This window comes from Octodon degus, unplaced genomic scaffold (assembly GCF_000260255.1).
Source record: "Octodon degus isolate 3935 unplaced genomic scaffold, OctDeg1.0 scaffold00183, whole genome shotgun sequence".
NCBI lineage: Eukaryota > Metazoa > Chordata > Mammalia > Rodentia > Octodontidae > Octodon > Octodon degus.
In genome coordinates, this window is record NW_004524759.1 from 3,882,066 (window position 1) to 3,905,370 (window position 23,305).

General features: G+C 44.8%; 1 protein-coding gene across 1 annotated transcript in view; it reads right to left on the minus strand.

The window, feature by feature from the left end:
• Positions 1–752: 752 nt before the first annotated feature.
• Cenpe (centromere protein E) overlaps positions 753–23,305 on the minus strand; it is a 57,255-nt gene continuing 34,702 nt past the window's right edge. Inside the window, exons 28-42 of the mRNA XM_023703848.1 lie at positions 21,966–22,124; positions 20,697–20,960; positions 20,157–20,315; positions 19,466–19,792; positions 18,084–18,188; positions 16,339–16,557; positions 14,820–15,017; positions 13,917–14,120; positions 11,161–11,379; positions 7,181–7,366; positions 6,044–6,156; positions 4,164–4,261; positions 3,151–3,334; positions 2,012–2,298; positions 753–1,137 (exon numbers count right to left, since the gene is read on the minus strand). Coding sequence (XP_023559616.1) covers positions 1,049–1,137; positions 2,012–2,298; positions 3,151–3,334; positions 4,164–4,261; positions 6,044–6,156; positions 7,181–7,366; positions 11,161–11,379; positions 13,917–14,120; positions 14,820–15,017; positions 16,339–16,557; positions 18,084–18,188; positions 19,466–19,792; positions 20,157–20,315; positions 20,697–20,960; positions 21,966–22,124 — 2,811 coding nt within the window. The 3' untranslated portion in view covers positions 753–1,048. The remainder of the gene's footprint in view (positions 1,138–2,011; positions 2,299–3,150; positions 3,335–4,163; positions 4,262–6,043; positions 6,157–7,180; positions 7,367–11,160; positions 11,380–13,916; positions 14,121–14,819; positions 15,018–16,338; positions 16,558–18,083; positions 18,189–19,465; positions 19,793–20,156; positions 20,316–20,696; positions 20,961–21,965; positions 22,125–23,305) is intronic.

Sequence of the window (23,305 nt, forward strand, 5' to 3'; positions counted from 1 at the left end):
GTCACGTGACACAGAGCAATGTGGTGGCACCAGGTTCTTACCACCCATTGGTTTTCAGAGGCCTAATGAGCAGCACAGAAGACATGTGCTGGACAGTTTCACTGTGAGGAATCAACACTGGCAAGGTACAGTCTGCATGCTGAGTACCACACCAGCGACAAAAACGGATAAAATTTTGATGTTCAGTACTTGAGTACCAAGGTATGACTGTGTTAGATGCTTCCTAGATCCATAGTGGTTAAAGCATTTGCAGGTTGCAGACCTTTCTGAGAACACGATATGGACCCCAGCACCCTGCAAGCATCGGCCCTCACATAAGAGCACCAGACCCAAGTAGTCCTACGGATGCACAAGGCCCACCCATGTGCACGTCTGTGGGAACTGGGTCAAAAGGCATTGGCAGGGGCTCCAGTTCTACTTCTGGTCTGACGCGAGAGGTAGGGCAAGCGTCTGTCAGCTGTCTGCACTTGGAGTCCTGCAGCAAGGCACAGAGCCCGGCAGAACCCAGCCTGCTTCAGAGCCTGAGCGGGAGATGTAGGGGAGGCAACAGGAAAGCAGCGTTAAAAGCCAAGGGACGCAATCCCTGCTGCCCCCAAAAAACTGACATCTAGAAAGCCTTTTGTATATTTTCAAACAAGCTTCTGACCATCAGCAAGAGCTGAGGACGAGTCTACCAAGAAACCATTCACGCTACATGAAACTGTGATTCAGAAGTGCATGTTTATTCAGTGTGCAAGCACTTAAAACCAAGTTTATAATTTTATTCACATCCAAGTCATATGTAATAAAGCTGTGTACACTTTGTGCCAACGCTGACAGACCGTTATTCTCTACAATAGATAAATAAATAAAATAGGTCAACCTTTAAAAAGCATCACAGTGAGGTCTTGCTGTTTCTCCCATTTTTCCTGTTTCTTCATCTTCCAATTTGCAGCAGCCAAGCAAAAACTGAGCCAAGCATCTGCTGGCTACTGACATCGAGGAGAGGAGGACACAGCAGGCCTCGAGCACTCGTCCCCAAGCGGGCCTGGCTTGCAGGCCACAGGTCCTACTGCATCCGGCACTCGGGCGCGTCCCTCAGTGAGGTGCTGGGCAGGACCCTAGGCTCCATGTTCTCTGTGCCCACAGCCTGCTCCTCTGAGAAAGCAAAAATGAAACAAAGAACAAAATGAGCCCTGTGAAGCACAGAGGTAGGGATGTCAGACAAGAGGCAGAGAGATCTCGGGAAGGAGGCCACGCAGCCCATGTGCCTGGGCCTCAGGTGTATTCCGTGGTCTGTCCCAGACACACCGGGCCACTTGCTGGCCGGCCTGCCAGGCAGAGCTGCCTGCAGCTGCTCCTGCATTTCTGGGCATATACCCTAATACCTTCCCCCAGGGATCGCTCTGCAGAATTCAGCCCAGTCTAGTCCCACAGCCTCTGAACTGTAACACTCATTTGGTTCTCAACAATGATATTCTCTGATTCACAGTAGGGCCTGCCTCACAAACCCCATCATACAGAGAACTGGGAGGCGGGCAATGCCGACTGCACCTCCCCTGCAGAACATTCTCAGCCTGTGCTCACCCGATGCCTCCATGAGCCACAGCCAGCACCCAGCCTCCCGGGACTGCACAGCATGTCTAGCCCGAGACAGAGTAGAGCTCGGCAGGCTCTGTGGTTGGCTGAGTGTCCGCAGCACAGACACTATGCATAGCAGGTGCGTGCGCACACTGCCTAGAAGCAGCCTACAAAGGTCTGCTGGGAAGCAGGAGCTCTGTGTTCTCAAGAGAGCTGTCTGGCTCTCTGGGGAAGCAGACAGCTTAAGGGGCAGAATAAAGACTTTGCTTGGGCAGAAGCAGCTGTGCCAAGTGCCAGAGCTGGAGGAGCGAACTCGCCAGGGAGCCAGCCGCAGGCCTGGCACCAGAGTGGGCAGGGCAGCCCCGCTTTCCTGGCCCAGTGTGGCCATGGGCCCGATACTTAGGAGCCACCTGGGTCACCTATGACCCCAGTGGCTGGTCTGTCCTCTTACCTGGGCAAAGGCCTAGGCTTGAATTGTCAAAGTAGCGAACTGGACGAGGGCCTGGAAAGGACTTGGAACGGGGGTCAAAAAACCGAGCCTTGGGTGAGTCCTTGGGTGCAGGCGCCTGTGTGATGCACCCCCCACACTGAGCAGGGAGGTCATTCCTCTTCTTAGGGGTTCCAGGCACTCGAGCAGGTGAATTTGGCAAATTCTCCCAGGGCAATTCTTGGGGAGCCTCTCTTTTGAGGGTTCTCTCCTTCCAGGCTCTGACCTCATCAGAGAGTTGCTGGTTAGTGCTAGAGTGTAAGGAAACAAAAATGCAGCACTCTTAGATGGCTCAATCCTCAGTCAGCCCATGTGGGAAAAACACACGTAAGATCAGCTTTACCATTTTATCACACTGACACTGCAGCCTCATGATTTTTGTAGTTATTACTTGTTCTGGTACTGGGGATTGAACTCAGGACCTTGTGCTTGCCAGGCAAGTGCTTATTCTGAGCTATCTCCCCAGCCCTACTTGTTTGTTTTGGAGACAGCTTGTAATTGAGGCTAGTTAGGGTGTGAACTAGCTATGCTCCTGTCTCAGCCTCCTGACCGCAGGTGTGAGAGGCCATGCCCCACCAACCCAATGTTTCCTGTGTAAATTAAAAAGCTAAAGTAAAACTGTGATCATGAAATTTTGAAAAAAAACTTTAGTCTTCTGACTTTCTGGGGCATCTTCATGAAAAAAATCACTCTTTCAACAGCCTAGGTCTTACCCGGCTTCTGGGTCTCTTCTGATGATTTTGGTTTTGGTCTTCACCTCCCTCCTTGGGCTGCAGTTCTCTCTCGCCCTCTTGAAGATTCTGCCTTTGCTCAGAGCCCTCACTGGGAGGCACTGTGTCAGTGAGACTATTCATGGCCTACTTCCTTCTGCTTTTGGCAGCACACTTGGCACATGGACTCTGATCTTCCCTGGGAGAACCTGGCCAATGCACTGTGTGCTTGGCCCCCAGGAGCTCTGTGCTTCCCGCAGGTCACCTGATGACACACACCCAGAGCCTGGGGCTGGCACAAGGGCCTGAGTTTAATCCCCAGTTCTGAAAAAAAAAAAAAAAAAAAAAAAAGACCAGTCTACACAGGCCCAGGGTTGGGGGCCTGGCCCTCACCTCAGCAGCTCCTTCTTCTGCTGTTCCAGCCGCTCCTTCTGCTGCTTCAGACTTGCTAGCTCCTTCTCCAGCCGCAGGTACCCACTCTTCAGGATGAGCGCCTTGGTGCTCTGCACGATGCCGCTGCCCCCGCCGCAGGTCAGGGGGTTCTGGGGGTGCTGCGTATTGCCAGACTCCACGATCACTGTGGGGCGAGTACACTGGCGGTGACTTCACTCGTCTCCAAAGTCCAGAGTGAAGGACGCACTAGGGCAACCAGAGCCCACCCCTTCCGGGAAACTGCCTCGCTTCTGATGTCTCCAGACTCTTCCTCAGCAGACTCCACCTCAGCATTCGGGGCACCCAAGGGCTCCACCTACACTTGCTGACCTGGCGGCCCCTGTCAGCTAGTGCTCCACACGGGACATAGATGTGCCTGTGGCCAACACTTGGAGCCCTGCATGGCCCTGTGAGGACAACTTGGAGTGTCCCTCAGCAGCCACTTGGAAGCCGTTTTGCTTTCTGATGGCCCACTGCACAATAATCTGGTTTCACGCACAGAGTATGAGAACCATTAAGTACAGTTATCTTCTAGTCATGTAGATGAGGGTCTAAGAAGCGCAGATCCCTAACTGTGTCTTCACACTTAGGTCCCAGCCCCAAGACACCTCGTTATGTCCATGTAAACATTTCAGGATCTGGAAAAATCCAAAAGCCTAAATACTTCAGATAAGGAAACCCCAACCTGCAAGAACGTGGTCACCCACAAATCAAGACTAATATCCTGACTCCGTGTAGTGGAGAATTCACCTTTCTCCCTTGTTTTTTAGATGGACCGTCCTTGAGGCCATCCAGGAAGTTCAAGCTATGGACAGTGCTTAGCACCAGCTTAATGTTTACAGGGGTGAGGGGTCCCTGGAGATATGGAAATGGCAACGATCTAATAACAGCACAGAAGTGAGATCTGCAGTTTTCAAAACTACGCTGAGGGGGAAGATGGAATAGATCTGAAAGTGACCACATTGTGTACTTACTTGATGTATCTTGAGCCTGTTGATTTCTTCTAAGGTTTTCCTTCAAGCGCCGTATCACTTCATCTTGATGTTCTACAGTGGCTCTTGTAGAAGCAATTCTAACAAGAATAATAACAAAAATGTGAAAAACCCAGCAACTACTTTTACACGGAAGCAGCTACAGGACCATTGGCCAGGACTGGCCCCCGTGATGCACTGCCCGAAAGCACGGGCAGGACCAGGACTGGCCCCCGTGATGCACCGCCCGAAAGCACGGGCAGGACCAGGACTGGCCCCTGTGATGCACTGCCTGAAAGCACGGGCAGGACCAGGACTGGCCCCTGTGATGCACTGCCTGAAAGCACGGGCAGGCAGGGCCTGGCCTCTTGGGACTGCTCCGGTACTGTCATGTCTTTTTTGGTCATGAATAGGGCCATCAAACCACAAGTGTTCTGTGTGGTTGTAGAATACTCCAGTTTCTTTATAGTGAGAAATCAATTCTTTTAAAAAATTTGGAAGCTTATTAGCTTTTAAATGGGTATTGAACAAAATTTTATTCGAGGTTTGTTTGTTAAAACAGAGAGAGAGAGAGAGAGAGAGAGAGAGAGAGAGAGAGAGAGAGAGAGAGAGGAAGAAAGGAAGGAAGGAAGGAAGGAAGGAAGGAAGGAAGGAAAAAGAATGAACGAATGAAGGGCCAAGGATATAGCTTAGTGCCATGAGTGCCTGCCTGGCAAACAGAAGTTCTGGAGTTCAATCCCTGGTAGTGCAAACAAAAACAAAAACAAAAACAAAACAAAACAAAACAAAATAATTAAGCCATTTCCAGGAAGTCAAGCAAACAACCCACCTGAAGGTAAAAGTGAACAGAACATGAAAGAGAGAAGCAATTTCACTCCCACATTGTTGGGAAAGTAAACAAACAGTGGGGTCCAAGATCAAGGTCAAGGTCAAGGTCAATTTCAGATGGATCCCTGTTCCCCAGGGGAAAGAGTAACCAATGGTTGATTCAGACCTTAGTTAGCACTGGGAGAAGAGACTTTCTGCCTTTCGTAAAAGCTATGAAAGCATTTAGGCTTAGGGGTAAATACTTGTATTCCCAGCTACTTAGCAGACTGAGGCAGGAGAATCTCAAGTTTGAGGCCACACAGGGACTGTAGTGAGACTCTCAAAATAAAAATTAAAAGGAGCAGGAGATAAAGCTCAGTAGTAGAACTCTTGCTTAGAATAGGCGAGGTGCTGGGTTTAATCCCAGCACTACAAACAAAACAGCCCCTAACACATGATGGATTATCTGCTGAGTATCCTATAATGAAACATGCTTTAGAATGAGGAATTCAACATTGTGAGTTTCACTGAAAGTATAAGCTCTTATCAAAGGTTGGTTAGAAGTGTGGAGAGAAAAAAAAAAGACTGAGAGCACTACCTTTCAGGCAGAATTAGAGGTCATCATTAGACACTTGTTTAAGATGAAGAACTATTAGGAGCCAAAGGATATCTTCAGAAACATTTAGGTAATCTAGACTTCTTTTATTGATTATGATGTGATGCCCTGACGCATGCGGCAGGCTGCGTGCTCATGCGGGGCTTACTCCCACATTCAGTTGCCTGACTCCATGGGAAATTCTGTCTGTTATGTTACAGCACAAAGAACTCTGGGCCTGCTATAATGGAGACAGGTAAATAGAGGAAAATGATAAACAGAGGGTACGCTCTGGGGCTCCGGGGGCCTCTAAACCAAGAAGTATCGTCTTTACACAAACATACAATAGGAAAAGAGGGTGAAATCAAGAGACGAGCAGAGACCTTGGTCAAGCTCTACGTGAGCACAAGTGCACATTCCCCTAAGTTTGGCCCGTGAAGCCCACTTTTGAGTTACTGATAAGGACTGAACAAAGACATACTCCTTCTCAAATTCCTTGGCAGTCTGCTTCTTCTCCAGGTCTAATTTCACCAGTTTCGTCTTGAGGTCTTCAATTTGTTCCTTATATGGCTTAGCTCCTAAAGCAGCTTTGTCCTAATTTTTATAGAGAGAAGAGGAATAGAATGATTAATCTCAATTTTTCTAACTGTAAAGAGTCACTAGCTACCTTTGCTCTAGTAGGCATGTTTCAAAAGAGCAAACTACAAATATACCGAAAACCTGAGAAGGGTTCATGCTAACCGAACAGTGCCTCACTACTTAATGCAAGGTATATTTGAAGTTAGTACTTAAAAAAGACATAGTTTTTATTTTAGACAAGAACTTTTTCCAATGAAGAAAAGTGACACACTGGCAGGATAGAAGGATTGATGGAACCTGTGGAGGACGAGCCACACACAGGAGACAGCGTTGGCCAGCAATGGGAGCATCGCCAGGTCCCAAAGCACCACAGAGACATTTGGTTCCAAAAGATGATAGCTCAGTTAGACAGAAACCTTTCTGGTTTCTTTTTAGAGAAATACATACTTTGTCTACCTGTCTGCTTTTCTTATAAAATAATCTGTGGGCTTGTGGCAGACAGCCTTCTCATACACAGCTGTCCCCTCCTTTCTGTGATTACTAACACCAAGCATAGGCTGGGCCCTGCTACAGCTGAGGAACAGAGTGCACTCAACCCCAGCAGTCACGTCAAGACCGCAGCACGGCAGGGCAAGTCCCTGTGCACAACCTACTTACCCCTCTCCCTCCTCCGACCCGCTGGTGAATGTCAGGCTTTCTAATGTCTCTCTAGTTCTGCCTTTCCTAAAATGTCACATATTGGGAAATGTACAGTGTGTATCCTTTTCAGAGTGGCCTCTTTCATTCAACAATATGCATTTCAGATTCTCCACACATTTTTCATGATATGATAGCTCATTTGTCTTAAGTGCTATGTAATAATCCACTGCATGTATGTACCACAGGTTATTTATCCATTCATCTAGTTTAGTTTGAATAATGAATTCCAATGTAGCAGGAATTTTAGGAAGTTGTAGTAAAAGAAAAACATAACAGTGAATTATTTGTCAAACTTAACAGCTTAAAAAAATATTTCTTTAAATAAAATGACTGAAGTTACCTGAAGTGCTTGAATCATTTCATTTGATTTTTCAAGGAATTTATTTGATTCATTAACTTTTGCTTGAAGCTTCAATATTACATCACGGGACATTTCAAGTTCTTTCTGCATCTTTATAATCTTGTCTTCCTTATGCACTGCACTTTCTTTAGCTTCACGCAGGGAAGTTTCCAGCTCCTGAATTTTCTGTTAGAGAAAGCACATATAAGGCCCACGCTAAAGTCAGAATCTTAGCATGGAGCCAGGACAAAGATGCTCATCTTTAACATGGTGTTGCATTAACAGGGGACCGAAAATTAAAACCAAATATCAATCTACAGTCATATTATTACTTTCATACAGGAGAGTTTTGGATTAAAAAATGTCAAAATTTGACATAACCTGCTAGCAAATTCTTAAATGATACAGATGGAGAGAGCGCAGTGGGCACATCACGTGCTGGCTAGCACAGAGCTAAGTGCACTGGACAGGCACTTACGCTTCAAATTAACACTGTTCACTGAACATTTCACTGACTCTCTAAAGTAACACATGAAACTTATCTTTCCCTTTTTCTTTCATTAATTAGTTCTGAAATTAAAAATGCAAACATGGAAAAATTCAAAGGCGTACAATGAAGTCTCCCACTTGAGCCCCTCAACTGCCTGGAGACACCGAGCACTAAAGCTTTCCAGGGAGCCTTCCCCACTCTCCATGGGTACCCAAGCATATGTGCTCACAGATCTTCCTGCTGTCAACATGTGCACATGGCTCACATGTTTTGTTTTCATGGGTGCCAATCTTATTTTATGCAAGTAACATCAATTAATCAGTCACTTACAAACGAACAGTTACATGATTCCCAGTTCTTTGCAAGTATGTATTAACTTTGGATAAACTTGAGTAACTGACCTTTTCATGCTATTATTCATGTACTTTTAGGTTTTTTTTTGTTGGCCCACTTAGAATTTATTCTTGTTTATGGGAGACAGGAGGCAGCCTTGCCCTCTGCTGGTAACTAGCCTGCTGTCTCAGATCACACATTAAGCCCTCCAAGTCCCCCCACCCAGGGCAAGTGGCACGGCCATGCAGGAAGCCCGCTTATGTGGGTGCACTCCTGCGCTGTACTCTTCCACACGCCCACCTAGCTGGGCACTTCTTGGGTCACTGAGGATGGAATTTCCCCTGCTTCTGTGAATTACTGCTTTGGAAGGCAGGTTTCATCTTTGCCCTGTTTCATCTCAATCAGCTGATGGAATTCTACAACCACCTGCAGATCAGAACACTGGACTCTGATTTTCCAGTTTCCACTGGCAATTAATGATTAAACTTGTCGTTGGTTTTATTACCAATTATTTGTTTTGGCAAAAATGACAAACTTCAGCAGAGGTGGTGAACCTATAGCACATGTGTCACAGCCAGGTATTTGTTATCACTGAAAGCTCTAAAGGGTTTGCCATCCCTGAGCTCTACTTTCTCTTGGGTTCCCTACTCCACATTTTGTGTGCTAATACAACAGGGCAGAATGCTGGTAATGTTTGCAGGGAAGCTCATGATGTCATTGGATCACTCAAATAATGTGCTGATACCTATACACGAGCCAATCCGCGCAACAGTCTTAACGATAGTTTTAGTCTCTAACATTGTTATTGTGATTGGAATAAAACCAATGTGAAGGGCAACAATGAAAGCCAGATAAGCTAAATTGATATATTTCTTCCAGTTAATATCTGTTCCACAGAGATTAATTTTTTTTTTGAACTAGGAATCAAACATCAAACTCATGACCTCATGCTTGCCAGGCAGGCACTGTGCCGCTGAGCTATATTCCCAGCCTGAGATGACATTTTATTAGAAAGCCATGTGACTTAGGGAATTTATAGTGAATGTTGACAACACCTAGAGGGGAATAATCTATATTGCATTAACCTCGTATTCATATTAAGCTATAGCTTTAGCTTACTTGTTTTATAATCCAAAGGAAGATTTGGACATAGTCTATCTTTAGAATTACTTTCAGTGAGGAAGAAAGACAGCTTCTTTAATGAATGGTGGTAGAAAAACTGGCTTTCCACACACCAAAGGCTAATAATAGACCCATGTCTGTCACCATGCACTAAAGTCAAAATGGACCAAAGATTTAAATATTAAAACAGAAACACTAAATCTACTGGAGGAGAAAGTAGGTAGGGATCTCAAAGATATAGGGGTAGGCAGAGAGTTTATGAACAAAAACCAAACTGCACAGAGCATACTTCAAAGAATCAACAACTGGGATCTCATCAAAAGTTTTGGCACATAAATTACTAACAGTAAAAAAAAAACCCCACAAACTGGGAAGAAATTTTAGCTGACTGTCTCTCAGAAAAGGGAGTAAATTAGAGAAAAATCAGGCCTCCCCAAATTCAAAGACTCAATCAAAAAAATGGGCATCTGAGATGATTATATACTTCTTAGATGAAGAAATATAAATGGCAAATAGATATATGAAAGAATGTTCAACATCATTGGTCATTCAAGAAATGCAAATTAAAACAACGCTGAGATACCATCTCACCCCAGAAAGAATGACTATCATCAAGAAGTCAGCCACTCCTGTCAAGCGGAAGACCCGATACTATTATGGGCTACTGGACTCTTTTAGAATATTTTGCTGAGTTTACACACCTATAATATTCAAATAACGGAACTTAACAAAAAAGGGGATACAGATGAATGTCCATTTTGTATCTGTGTATTCAGGGTGGTTAGAATAGATATATAGTTACATTCTCTTAATGAATAGAGTGATTCGTTCTAATGGTGTTTGTAAATAGGATAGCATATCCGCATCTTGTACAGCAATTAACCACTAGGAAGAATGTATGCAATGTGTTATTATTGAAACTGTCCTACCAATTTGAATTGAAACTGTCTCATTGCTACTTGTTTATCAATAAAATTATGGGAAAAAAAAATAAAAACTGCCAAAAGCTGAATGGCTTAAAAAAAAAAAAAAAAAAAAAGTCAGCCACTAACAGATGTTGGAGGGGCTGTGGGGAGAAATGAGCCCTTCTCCACTGCTGGTGGGAGTGTAGACTGGTGTAACTGCCAGAGTGGAGAGTCCTAAAAACAACTAGGATTAGTGATCCCACTCAAGCCAGCTATTTCCCTTCTGGGAATTTTTCCAGAACTGAAAACATACCACAGTGATATATGTGCACCCATGTTTATGGCAGCAGAATTTGTCATAGCTAAATCTTGGAAACTGAAATGCCCATCAACTGAGGAATGGATAACAAAGATATGGTATTTTTATATAATGGAGTATTACTCAACTATTAAAAAAAGATAAACTTGAGGATTTTATAGGTAAATGGATGCAACAGGAGATTATATTCATAAGTGAAATAAATCAGACCTGATGTATAAACACCATTGTCTCCCAAGTGTTAGAACCTGAAAGAGCAAATAAAATCTGAAAGGTACGATAGATACTGTGAAAGGGAAGATTTTGTTCAAAGGGAAAGAACAACAGGGATGAGGGAAAGGAGAAAACAAAGAGGAGAAAAAGAAATTTAAGTACATATAGAGCGTTATCTTGGACAGTTGTAACACTGATTTTTGCTGTTCTACTGAAAGGAGCAGTTAATGCTTAAACTTTTTTTTTTTTTTCCCCCACTTCTTTTTCATTATTATTTTTTGACCAATTTTGCACGCTTATATCTGGTAATCTGAACCACTACTTTGAAGACAATATGCAACAACAACCATTGTTGAATCCCTATCATTTTGTTAGTGAAATTCTGTACTGTTTCGAATTTTTTAAAAATTATTTTTATTCTCCTAAAAAATTCGTTTTACTGAGTGGTGGGGCATAGAACTGTACATAGGAATCCAGCTAACCTGTCTCACGTAGACACACACACACATAGGGCTGTGCTCACACCGCTCAGTGCACACATCTGCTGCGACGCCACGGGGCCGCTAAGCCCTGAGGGGTGTGGCTGGATGCGCCCTACCTGTGTGGCCAGTGGCGCAGCTCCTGGGGTGACTCCAGGACTCCTGTTGGACCCTGCAGCAGGGTCACTGCTGGCGCGGGATACTGGGGAGGCAGCCGGCACTTGGCTGTCTCTGAGCAGAGCTCTGCTCTCCTCTCGCGCCGCTTCCAGGTAGTGCTCCCACTCTTTGCGTCTGGCAGCATTTTTTTCTTCGAACTCCGACGACCCATTTATCATGGCCTAGTGAATGGCAAACACCATGGCTGCGTTAGAAAACACTAGGATCCTAGAAAGTGCAGATGCTGGAATCCACTGCTTAGCACACCCTGGAACAGCACTTGCAGGGAACGTGAGGATAAGTGGTGGTTGCTTCTGTTTCTGCAGGCCCAGGTATTCTCTGTTGACAATGGGAATGCGCAAAGCAAGGCTGGGCAGGGCTCCCTGGTCTGCAGAGGTGACAGGACTCGGGGTCCTGCTAGCACTCGGGGAGGAGGTGGAAGTGCGCAGGCTAAGGCCCTCAACTGGGCCACGGCTGGTGATGGAACTGGCCCATAGCAGAGAGCTAGTAAACACAGCAATCTCCTATTTACCGCTTATCACATTTCTTGTGTTTTTAAGGGAACCGACTCACCTGACATTTGGTAATTATGATTTTTTTTTGGTGGCTTGCTCAGCCGGCTTTGGGAGTGGGGTTGGTGCAGCATGTGGTGCTTGGATCAAACCACGGTCCCTGTGTTTGCCTAAGCTTGCCTAAGCATGTGCTTTAGACCACTGAGCTATCTCGCTTGCCCCAACATTTGGTAATTAGTCTGGAAATATTGTAGCTTTGTGCACAGGAAAGCATTTTGATCAATAGTCTTGATTTTTTTTTTTTTTTTTGTATTTTAGGGAACAGTCTACAGGTTGGGTGTTCAGGGGCTCACTGCTAGATCAGACTCATAGTGATTTGCCTGTTTACAGCCTCCCAAGAGCTGGGATTACAGGTGCGTGCCACCACACCCAGTCTCAATTGCCATCTCAGTATGCCCTGGGGGTGGGGCTGGCACAGCAGGCCCAGGGATTGAAGCCCTGGCCCCTGCGTCTGCTTGCAGGTGCTTTAATCCACTGAGCTATTTGGCCAGCCCTCAATATTCTCTTCTACATCAAAGTTACACATACCTTTTACTTCCTGTGGAGTGCACTTTATGCACTTGTCATGAGTACCTTGTGATTGATAGATCATTTCTCTGGGGCTTTGTGCTCACTGCTAGCCTGGGGTATTGCAAGACCCTGGAGTGAACCCAGGGACACTCCACCATTGGGTTACATCCCCAGCCCCTTTTGTCACTTTATTTTGAGACAAAGACTTGCTAAGCCGTTCAGGCTGGCTTGAACTTGCAGTCCTCCTACTTCAGCCTCCCAGGTAGTGGGCTACAGTATACGCTAGTGTGCCTGGCTCAATCTTCAGTGAATTTGTTCCTTCTGGCATCTAGGACTGTTTTTGGCTCTGGTCTGCTGATCTTAAACCACGTAAAGTTATCAATTCCTATTCTCAGAGTGCCAGAAGAGGCCACATGGCCATGCTGAGCCACACGGCGAGATCCCTGCTGTTTAATCTAACTGCAGGTGGGCTCTCAATATTACAAGAAAAGTACCCACCAATATACACAGATTACTTTATCAAATGTTGGTTTTGTGCCTTTCTTTGTTGACCCTGGACTGTTTTTTGAATGAGTCAGTTACTGTTTCACAGATGGGCTGAGCTCCCCATTTAAACTTTCCATCTAAAAAGCATTATCTCTTATTTCAATATGGTTTGTTCACAAATGAAGTTCAAGTGTCAAGAGAAGTGCTCAAACACAGTGAGTGGATCCAGAGGCTATGGATGGACCCAGCTCCCTCTGCACTCAGCTCAGCCACAGAAGCAACCTTCTGACCATACGTCAGCAAGCACATGCAGGAGGGGCAGCAGAAAGGAGAGCAGACCTGCTGGCTAAGAAACAGCAAAGCATGCTATCACACTCATCTTGAGCCAGGCTGCTTCCCAGGAATCCAGTCGTGTGGGCCAATCACCTCAGGATGAATAATTAAACTTTCAAGGTGGCAGTTTTAGGGCCAAGGGTGCCACACTACAGAACTCTGTGTAGGGCTACATGAGCGGTTGGGTCAGAGACAGACCCATGGCAGCTCCTGTCTGACGCAAGTGCACAGACAGCACACAGCAAAGGAAGTGCTTCAGCGATGTCCCTAGCAAACTGCGCATCTGAAAATAGAGAGGTGATGCCAGACACACGTATGCCCTCCCTAAACAGACAAGAACAGCACAATGATACAATACACAACTTAAAATGGATCATGGGCTTCACCATAAAGTTAAAAACTATTTAACACTCCTAGCAGGTAACAGGAGAAACCCAGGTGACCTTGAGTCTGACAGTGCCTTTCAGACACAGCCACAAAGGCAAGGTCTAGGAAAGCCATGATGGACAGGCTGGCTTTCTTCACACAAAAATCAGGACAGCAAAAGACCGCCGAGAGAGGGAGAAGATGGGCCACGGACTCAGAGAGCATGTGTTTTTGCAAAAGACACACCTTATAAACACCAGTTCTGCTACCTTTATAATTTAGGTTTACATACAGCATTTAATTATCTTAAGCATAGTATGTTATAGGAAGAATGTTTTACAAAGTCAGTGTGTTTCATAAAGCCATAGTTAAAATCAAGTCATTCTAGAAACAAGATAGAAAATTAAAGCAAAGGAAGTAAGGATGAGATAGACTAAAACATTGATACTTACAGTTATTTTGTCATTATAGAAGTTATTCACTTGGCAAATGCTCTTGTATTCTTTCTGGAGGCCATTTTTGAGTTTTTCTATGTCAAAGTGAGTCCTCAACCACTCTTCCAAAAACCTAATCATTTCTTTCCTATTATTCAGTATCTGTTGAAGTTCCATTTTTATGCTGGGGAAGTCATTTTCTGAGAAATCTTTGAGAATTTCCTGTGTGAAAAATAGGTATGGAACTGCCTCATCACCAGGAAAGCTTGACTGGAAATATCAGATGAGATACAAAGCACTATAAATAGCATAAAAAGGAACTACTGGACTCTCAGTTTTTCATAATGATTTAAAGCCAACCTGTAAATATAATTCTGATCTAAACTTTCATTATCTGCCCAGTAACGTTCTGGCACTCTGCTGTGTGAGAGGCACATTCTTAGTTCTACCTGTTAGAGCCGGACTCGTCATGACAACACACCTGTGACTGACTGTCCCCAGACACCAAGGGTCCTGGATACCAGTCTTCTGTGTGCACAGCAGCCAGCAGGGAACTGTGAACTGTGGAACTGCTGTGGGGCAGGATTTTCTGAGTCCCGGGGCACAGGCAAGAAGTTTTAGAAGGGGCCTAATGTTTTTGAGATCTTCCTACGTTCTACAGATTAGTTTTCTAGCAGAAGAATCAGCAAAGGTCTTCGGGTTCCACGAGTCCCTGCTTGCTTGTGTTACCCGATTTATGGTGTCTACAGCAAGCAGAAAGGAGGTGGCCCACTGTGGGCCATCTTGATGTCTTGCCAGTTGTCACCTTGCAGCCCATTTTTTTGTTTCCGATAAATGGCTTGGCGCACATGGAAAGGAGGTTTTCTATTTGGTAAAAGGGATTAAAATTTATTTGTTGGATCTGTTTAAAATAAACTGTACCTCGACATGCATATCCAGAAGCTTGTTCAACTTGCGGTGCCTGGATTCTGAGGACAGGCCCTCATCCTCCTGCTGGAAGTGCCGCATTTTAACGCGCAGTTCATCCTGCTTTTCCACTTCATCGATGAGAGCCATCTCAAACTTATTAATGGATCCGTGCTCTTCTTCCTTCATCTCTGCTGCATAGCTTAGTTCATTCTAGCAGAACAAATTAAACACTTTCACTGGTGGTCATGTTGTGGTTAAACCCTCTCCTGCCTGCTTTCACCCTCTGGGACAAGCTGCTACTCACACAGCGCCCTGTCAGGCACTGGGGATGCCTTTGAGAGCTCTCCCCTGACCCCAAGATTGGACAACCCATGACAGGCGCCCCCCCTCAGGGTTCCTTGTCAAGTGAGTTTAGATGTTAGGCCGCAAGATCACAATCACTTCAAGGCCACACATTCATGGACCTTGCAAGTGAGCTTTGGAGATCTGTCCACGATAGTGGGAGGGTTATTGCAACTGGAGAGGCTTTGGGGGCAGGGGCAAAAACCTGACAGCCACCCGAGTCACATGGGCACTCCGGGGCCCATCTCGCTCCATGCTGATGCACTCTGCCTGCTTCTCTTCTGTCTCTGAACCCTCCCACATGGAGCCCTTGCCCTTGGGGGGCCTCTCCAGAGTGCTGTCACCACACTGTGGACCCTCAGGCACAGTATGTGATCTCTCTTCTGCTGGCAGGCCCCAAATCTCAGCCATGCTTTTTCTGCTGTCGAACCCAGACTCACAGCTGAACGTCTACTTGGCTTCTCTTATTAGATGTCTCCTCATGGCTATTTCAGCCTCAAACACTTCACCCAAAGTCCCTCAACTCTCCTGCCTCACCCCCTGCTTCTCTTCTTTTCTTTTCTACCTTGGTTAATGGCAATAACTATCCTCACAAATCCTGGGACTCAATCCAAATGTGTCTGCTTTACTTTTACGATGACCACCTGAGCTTGGCTCTTGATGCTGCTGTTTTTTCACCCTGTCTTCTCTCAGCCTCTAGGAACTTCTCCAACAGCACAGTAACGTTTCTCATTGTGCCTGCCTTTTGTCTCCCCTCGGTTCTGTGGTGAAGTACCTGAGCACTGTCCTCTTCCTGCTGCTACCACTACTTAAACACCTGTTTGTCTCCAACATCTCTAAAATCAGCCCCAACTTTGCCGCCCCTGATGTGTGCCATGTCATTTCACCTGCATGCACCAGTATCCCTGCGTGTGTTCCCTGGTTACACGGCTACCTTACCCACCGGAGTACAAGATGTCTATGATGGGACTCAGATCTGTCTCCTGAGCACTCTGACCCAGGAGTCAAGGCCTCTTGGCAAAGCCTGGGTTTGTTGAGTGAATGGCTACTAGATGTGCCAAGAATCCTACACACAGTGTTCTGGGATTCAAGAACTCTTTATGTTTGTGGTAAGGATTCTAAAGAGCAACTCACGAATTTCTGAGTCTGCAGCTGTGTTTACATGGATATTAGTAAAAAATGGTGGTACCTTAAGTTTCTTGATGACTCTTTGGAATTCCATGGAACGGTTCAGGTTGGTAGCGAGTAGTTTCTGAAACTGTCTGGCTTCTGGGTATGGAAGTGAGAGGTTTGCTTTTACTTTCATTGAAAGCTCCTCCCTGAGTTCAAGTTCCTTCTCCAGGTCAAGACACAACCCATTCAGGCATTCATACTGACTACCCATCTCTGAGTATCTCTTCAGAAGCTCCTAAAGGAAAGTTAAAATTCATTCAATTTAACATTAAGTAGCTCTCCTCCTAAAACTGTAACACAACTTCTATTTTAACATTTTCTGTAGGAAAGATGAAGACCTTTATGTTTAAAAAAAAAAAAAAAGAAAAACATTAATCTGGGGTTATAGAAATTATACATTTGTGGGAACTAAAATAATATAGGAAAATAACAATGAAGAAAGCAAGACACAAAATTGTCATCATTTTCGTAAGGGTAGTGGGGATTGAGCCCAGGGCCTTGGGCATGTTAGGTGGGTGCCCCAGCCCCACAATACTGTCACAATGTGGACACATTTTGTTTTAGTCTTTCGAGCCTTCATGATCTGAATGATGGCCCCTCTGCCACCTCTGGAAAGCCACCTACACACTCATGATCAGAAGAGACTGTTTTCTAACCCTTCACCAGAGCTGGAGCTCTGGTCCCTGCTGACAGGCATAGGAAGTCACCTTGTGCTCAAGTATAACATGACCATTCAGTAATGCCACAACTTTCTAGGGGATCAGATGAAACACAAACTACACACATAAGGTGTATAATCTACAAAATAGAGACATTAGAACTGGAAAGAAATGAAATTATATTGGCATAAACATATAATTTCTATAATTAGACCCAGCAGACTCAAATTCTTGCTCTGCCAATTTGCCAGCTGTGTCACTGTGGGCAATACCAAGCTTCCTCTCTTGCACCTTTCACAAGTATATCAACACAACCTCTCTCCTGGGGCCAGCACCTTCAGCTGAGGTGGCACAGGGAGGCACCTGATGGGGAGGCCAGGCAGGCATCATGCTCCCTGGAGTAGGGAAGGACATGTCTGGGTCCAGTGCTGCAGTCCCCTGCACAAGTGCATGTTTAGTTCTGGGTGCTTAGCAACATAACAGGCCTTTGGTTTTTAGTAAGAAAAGCTACTGTTGGTGTGGTGGCTGAAGAGAGACTCCTACTATACTATTGGTTTGTGTGTCAACTACGTTAGAACACTGAGCTTTGACTGCTATCAAGAATGGGATAAAGATGGGCTACTACAATTGGTCTTTCAAATGCCTTGCTGCTTCTAGGCCATTCCAACATAGCAGTGTACTGTCCCTTTACTAAGTGTCAGCTCATGGCCTCCTGCGGTCATCACTCTTGGCAGCATCGTCACCCAGAGGAAATCCGGAGTCCTGTCGGGCCCCAACCCCTGTGGTCTCCGCTCCTTGAGCCACCAGGCAGGGGCTGCCCAGAAGTCAACTGTACACAAGGATTCCCTGTCTATAAAGTTCTGCCTTTGTAGCTGCATGGCGACCCTCTGGTCCTTCCGGGTATGTGCTCTACTGTCCCCTGTGCAGAAGGCCTTCACAGTCCTGCATCCCCTGCTTTGTCTGCACACTGCCCTTTACAGGTGGCAAAGCTGAGAGAAACACCAAATGGTCACCACCTCTAAGAGGTCCCCGTGGGTCCATGCCAGAGCCAGGAGGCCCCTTCTGGGCACAGCAGACTCACATGGGTGACAGGGACACTTACTCCTATCCGGAGGCACTTCTCCTTCAGGCTTCCCAGGAGAGGCTGCTCTCCACCACCCGGTGACCTCCTTCCAGAGTCCACAGCCTCCCGACGGGGCCGGTGGTCCTGGGCAAAGAAGCAAACAGGCTCAGCCACACTCAGAGTCACCTCAGACTCAGAAAGGGCAGCATATGCTGCACATTGGTGCTGCTACATCGCAGCGTGACACTACTCCTGGGGAGAAGTGAAAACTACCAGGTCTCAGAGACAGAACTTAGTCTCCATGATTGCAAATTTGGTTTCAGATGTACTTCTGCTTCCTGCTCATCCAAATCTCTCATTACAATTATTTCTGCCAGGTAAATACCCACAGAACCATCTGTCCTGTTCATGTTTCAAGCTCTGGTGGTACTCTTCCTGGCCACTTGCAACAGAAAATATCTGTTTATAGTCTACATTTCTGCTTAACAAGTGCAAAACAAAAAACTCACTTTCTCTTCCTTAGATGACCTATCCACTCTGTGCCTGGAAGAATGGCTAGCCCTTCAACAAATGCTTATGAAATTAAGTCCCTTTATCAGTTTAGTTAGGGCCCACATAAGGATGGCTGTCCAGTAGTCAATGTTTTGTTGAGACTAAATACTACTTCTTTCTACTGCTTCATTAAATTATGGAAATGAAAATATTTTCTAAAGACCGCCTATGGTTTTGTTTCTTCTTAGTTTAGGCCTTTAAAGCTATATTATTTTGACTCCCCATAAAGTCAAACTAGAAAATCTTCTATATTTCTTTTCCTTTGTGTATTTGGTACAGGATCTCACTATGCAGCTCAGACTTGTAGTGATCCTCCTGTTTTCAGCCTCCCCAGCGCTGGGATTATAGGTGTGTGCCACCATGCCCAGACTCTGTAGTGGGCTCAGGGAGCCACGGGCGTAGGACTGGGGATCCAACCCTAGTTCCTGTGCTTGCCAAAGCAGGTGCTTAGTCCATTGAGCTATCTCGCAGGCTCTATCTTCTATATTTCTCTTGCCTTTCCTATTCCAGCTGCTTGAGCAGTAAGAGCCCATTTCTAAAACTCTAACAACAAAGGGATACAAATGAGTGCTTTAATTTTTGATGACAAATATAATCTTTTTAACATCTCATTTATAGTAACACTATTTCCTGTTTTAAAAAATTTAAATTATATTAAGGAAAATAGGCTGCTTTATTACATTTTTTTCTTACAAATAAAAAAATATTAAGTGGCATTTTCTGGAAATTTTTTATTTCTCTTTTAAAAAAATGTTTTACTATTTTGTAAAAATTAGATAAATTTTCCCACTAACCTTTACTGCTCATAGAAATTTCCAGAAAACAAAGCACCCCATATTTGTTCTTTTTCAAAAAAGCCCAATTCTTACAGATATTTCACAGCGAGGGGAAGGCTCTGAACGCCCACTAGCTACCACTTTCCTCCTGGCTTCTCTGAACTGGCCTCTGTCCCTTTGGAGAGACTCTTTCATCCTCCTGAGCTTGCTGTTTTCCTTAGCTACCGTCCTGATTTCTTCTAGGTTTTCATGAAGTTTCTTAGTCCAGTACAAGTTATCCACATCCATACTTGGCACAGACACTGTGTGGGCCTCAAATTGCTGCCTCAATTTTTCCATTTCATTCAATTTTTTATGACTTTCATTGACATCTTCATTTACTTTAAGAAGCTGAAGCTTTTTCTGCTGAAGTTCTTGGATCTTGAGATAATTACAAAACAAGTTAGAATGCAAAGAAGTGTCTGGTTACACTTGTACATATAGGCAAGGTAAGGGCTGGGTTTCCCTTATCTGAAATGAGTATTCTGATTTTGGAATACTGTAAGATTTTACTGGTTGAGAATCCTTAATCCAAAAATCTGAGATCTAAAATACTCTGAAATCACATAGTTTTTGAACTTTAAATTGATGCTCAAAAAGTTTTGGAGTTCAGAACACTGCAGATTTTAGATTTTTGAATTAGGGATACTCAAATCTGTATTCAGTCCTACATATCTGTATCTTCTCATTTGACAAATAATTCTGGACACACTTAGATTCCAAACAAGAAGAAAATAACACATACCTTCTCCTGTAATTCATCTTTTGATTGATCTAAAGACTTCTGCATATTTGAAATCTGAGTTGTCTTTTCTGAAAGCCTCTCTCTGAATTTCTCAATAGTTTCTTCTTGTTCTTTCAAATGCTTATGTGCAATTTTTAGTTCTTGTTGTGTTTCCAGATCCTTTATTAGAGACATAAAGCAACACTTACTGTTCTAATGATTACTTCAAACAACTGAAAACTGCACGATCAGTTAAAAAGAAGCACCCCACTCCCACAGGAGCAGCCCAAGGGACCGAGAGAAAAATACCCCAGTCCTGGGAATCCCACAGAGCCCAGGCCCTCTTGCTGGACGCGTGGGTGGCTTCTAGACTTTGGTGGCCCCAATGCCCCCAGAGGACACGGCTGTTCCCTGCCTGGATGTGTGCCTGTGTCAGGACGCATCCCTGGAAGTGGAGCTCCTACAGTGAATGGTTTTCTGAGGCTGTGACAGTTGTCACACACAGAGGGCCACATGCTCTCAGAAATCCTGGACCAGGCAGCAGGATGGTGTACAACTCACTTTGGCTGTGGCCTCCTGCAGGGCCTCCCTGAGCTGGTCTCTCTCCAGCTTGAGGGTCTCCTCCACACTCCTCAGGTGATCTCTTTCTTTTGCCACAGATTTTATTTCTTCCAGGTTTTGATGAAGTTTCTGAGCTAAATTTAAATTTTCCATTTCCATTTTATTTAGCGTTAAGCTCTGGTCCTTGAGCTGTTTCTGTGTCTCGCTGACATCTTCTTTTAATTTAAGAAGTAGGTGTTCATTTGTCTTGTTCAGTTTTCGAATCTCAAGGGAATCATAAAATAATGTTAGGACACAGCATTTTGTTTTTTTGAGACAGGATCTTTCTATACATTTCATGCTGGCCCTAGAACCCACAGTGATCATCCTCCTGCTTCAGCCTGAGTGCTGGGATTACAGGTGTGTGCCACCACAGCCACATACAGCCTTTTTTTTTAAAAAGGGAAAGTTAAAAAGTTTCTAGATTAAGACTATCGTGTTCCTGGGGCCAGGGAGATGTCTCAGTAGAATAAGTGCCTGCCTAGCAAGTGCAAGGTCCTAAGTTCAATCCCTTGTACCACACACACACACACACAAAAAAAAAAAAAAAAAAAAAAAAAAAAAAAGAAAGACGATGGTGTTCCTCACAGGGAATGGCAGTGCACTCTGGGAGGTGGAAGTAGGATGGTAGCAATTTCAAGCCCTGCCCAGGCAACTCAGTGAGATCCTGTTTCAGAAAATAAAAAGGGCTGTGGATGTAGCTCAGTGCAAAGGTTCTGGGTTCAATTCCCAGTACTACCCAGAGTATCTGTCTCATGTTATTCTCATTGATATCCTGCATAAATGCACATATTACTTTCTTGTGAGGTAAAATGTAAAATACACTGATCTTAGACACGTAGCTTAACTATTCCTGATATATGCATACATCCATAACACTATTACTGGGACCAGAGCAGAGGACACCGCAGCACCCCGTGTGCCCCTCCTAGGAGCACTGTTGTGACCTTGTCGTCCCTGATCATCACAGCCATGCCTTGTCTGTCCTCCTGTGGCAGATGCCTGGGCTGCTTTGTGTTCTGCACTATATTGCTAAGAGCTGCCATGAATACTCCTCAGTCTCTGCTCTCTTCTGCTGGGGTGTGCACCCTGAGAGGGGATGCTGGGCCTCGCAGGTTCACCATTAGCACTGGTGAGTGCTGTCCCACTGCTTCTCAATGACTTTAGATCCCAGAGGGTTTTAGGAAAGAACATAGCAGACATACAGTCAAACAAGCTCCTCTCCCATACCTTTTCTTGTAATTCAGCATTGGAATTTTCTAAATCCATCTTCATGTTCGACACTTCATCTGTCTTCTCTGAAACAAGCCGTCTAAGCTCATCAGTAGTTTCCTGGTGTTCTTTGAGATTCGCATAAGCAATCCTGAGCTCCTCCTGCTTCTGTAGCACCTTGGAAAGAGCCACACAACTTACTGTTGGACAAAGGGACTCCAGTTCTCAGCGAGACACTGGCACCTGTGCTCATACCTCAGCAGCAGGAAGTGACAGCTGCCCTTCCCCCCTTCTCTTACTGGAGAAGCAAATTACTGCACCCCCCCCCCCCCCCCGTGGGCCTGCTTGTGGCCCTCGGTCCAGCCTGGCTTCCTGGGTGGCACCCACACCTGTGTGTGTCTTTCTTTCTCTAAGGGTCACATGGGACTTATACACAGTCCTTCTATCTACCCAATTTCCATATGCAGAGCATTCAGAATTTCTTCTTTAATATGTATTTAGTATACTCGGTAGTGTCCCAAATTTTCTGATCAAGAAGATTATGGGGCCAAAGAGGAAAGTGATCGATGACGTAGAGTGTGCCTAAGGAGAGTCACATGGGGAGAAGACACTCTCTCAGGCTTTCACAGAGAGCACATTGGCCAAGCAATGGCCGTGACTCATCCACATGGCTGACACTGATAAAGGTTCTACAATCTGAGGTACAGGATCTCAGGATAAATCCTGAGGGCATTTCACTGACCTTCTCAGTCCAAAAAGCTACAACTCTTGTTGCACAGGTCCTGCTTTACCTTGGTCTTAACCATCCAGTAGAAAAGTATGAAGACGAAATATAGGAAGTAAAGTCATGTTGTTATATTGAGCTGTGGGGGACTCAGGTCAATAATTTCTGACATTGCCAGTGAAACAGAAGACCCAATGCTATTATGGGCTACTGGACTCTTTTAGAATATTTTGCTGAGTTTACACACCTATAATATTCAACAACGGAACTTAAAAAAAAATTGGGGTATAACTATGAATGTCCATTTTGTATCTGTGTATTCAAAGTGGTTGGGATGGATATATAGTTGCATTCTCTTAATGAATAGAATGATTTTTTCTAATGGTGTTTGTAAGTAGGATCACAAGTCTGCATCTTGTACAGCAATTAACCACTAAGAAGAATATATGCAGTGTATTATTTGTTGAAACTGTACTTCCGATTTGATTTGATACTGTCTCATTGCTATCTGTTTATCAATAAAACTTTGAAAAGAAAAAAAAATATGTATTTAGTACAAGCTCTCCAGGGTCTCACTATGTAGATCAGACTCAGTGATCCTCCTGTTTTCAACATCCCAAGTACTGGGATTACA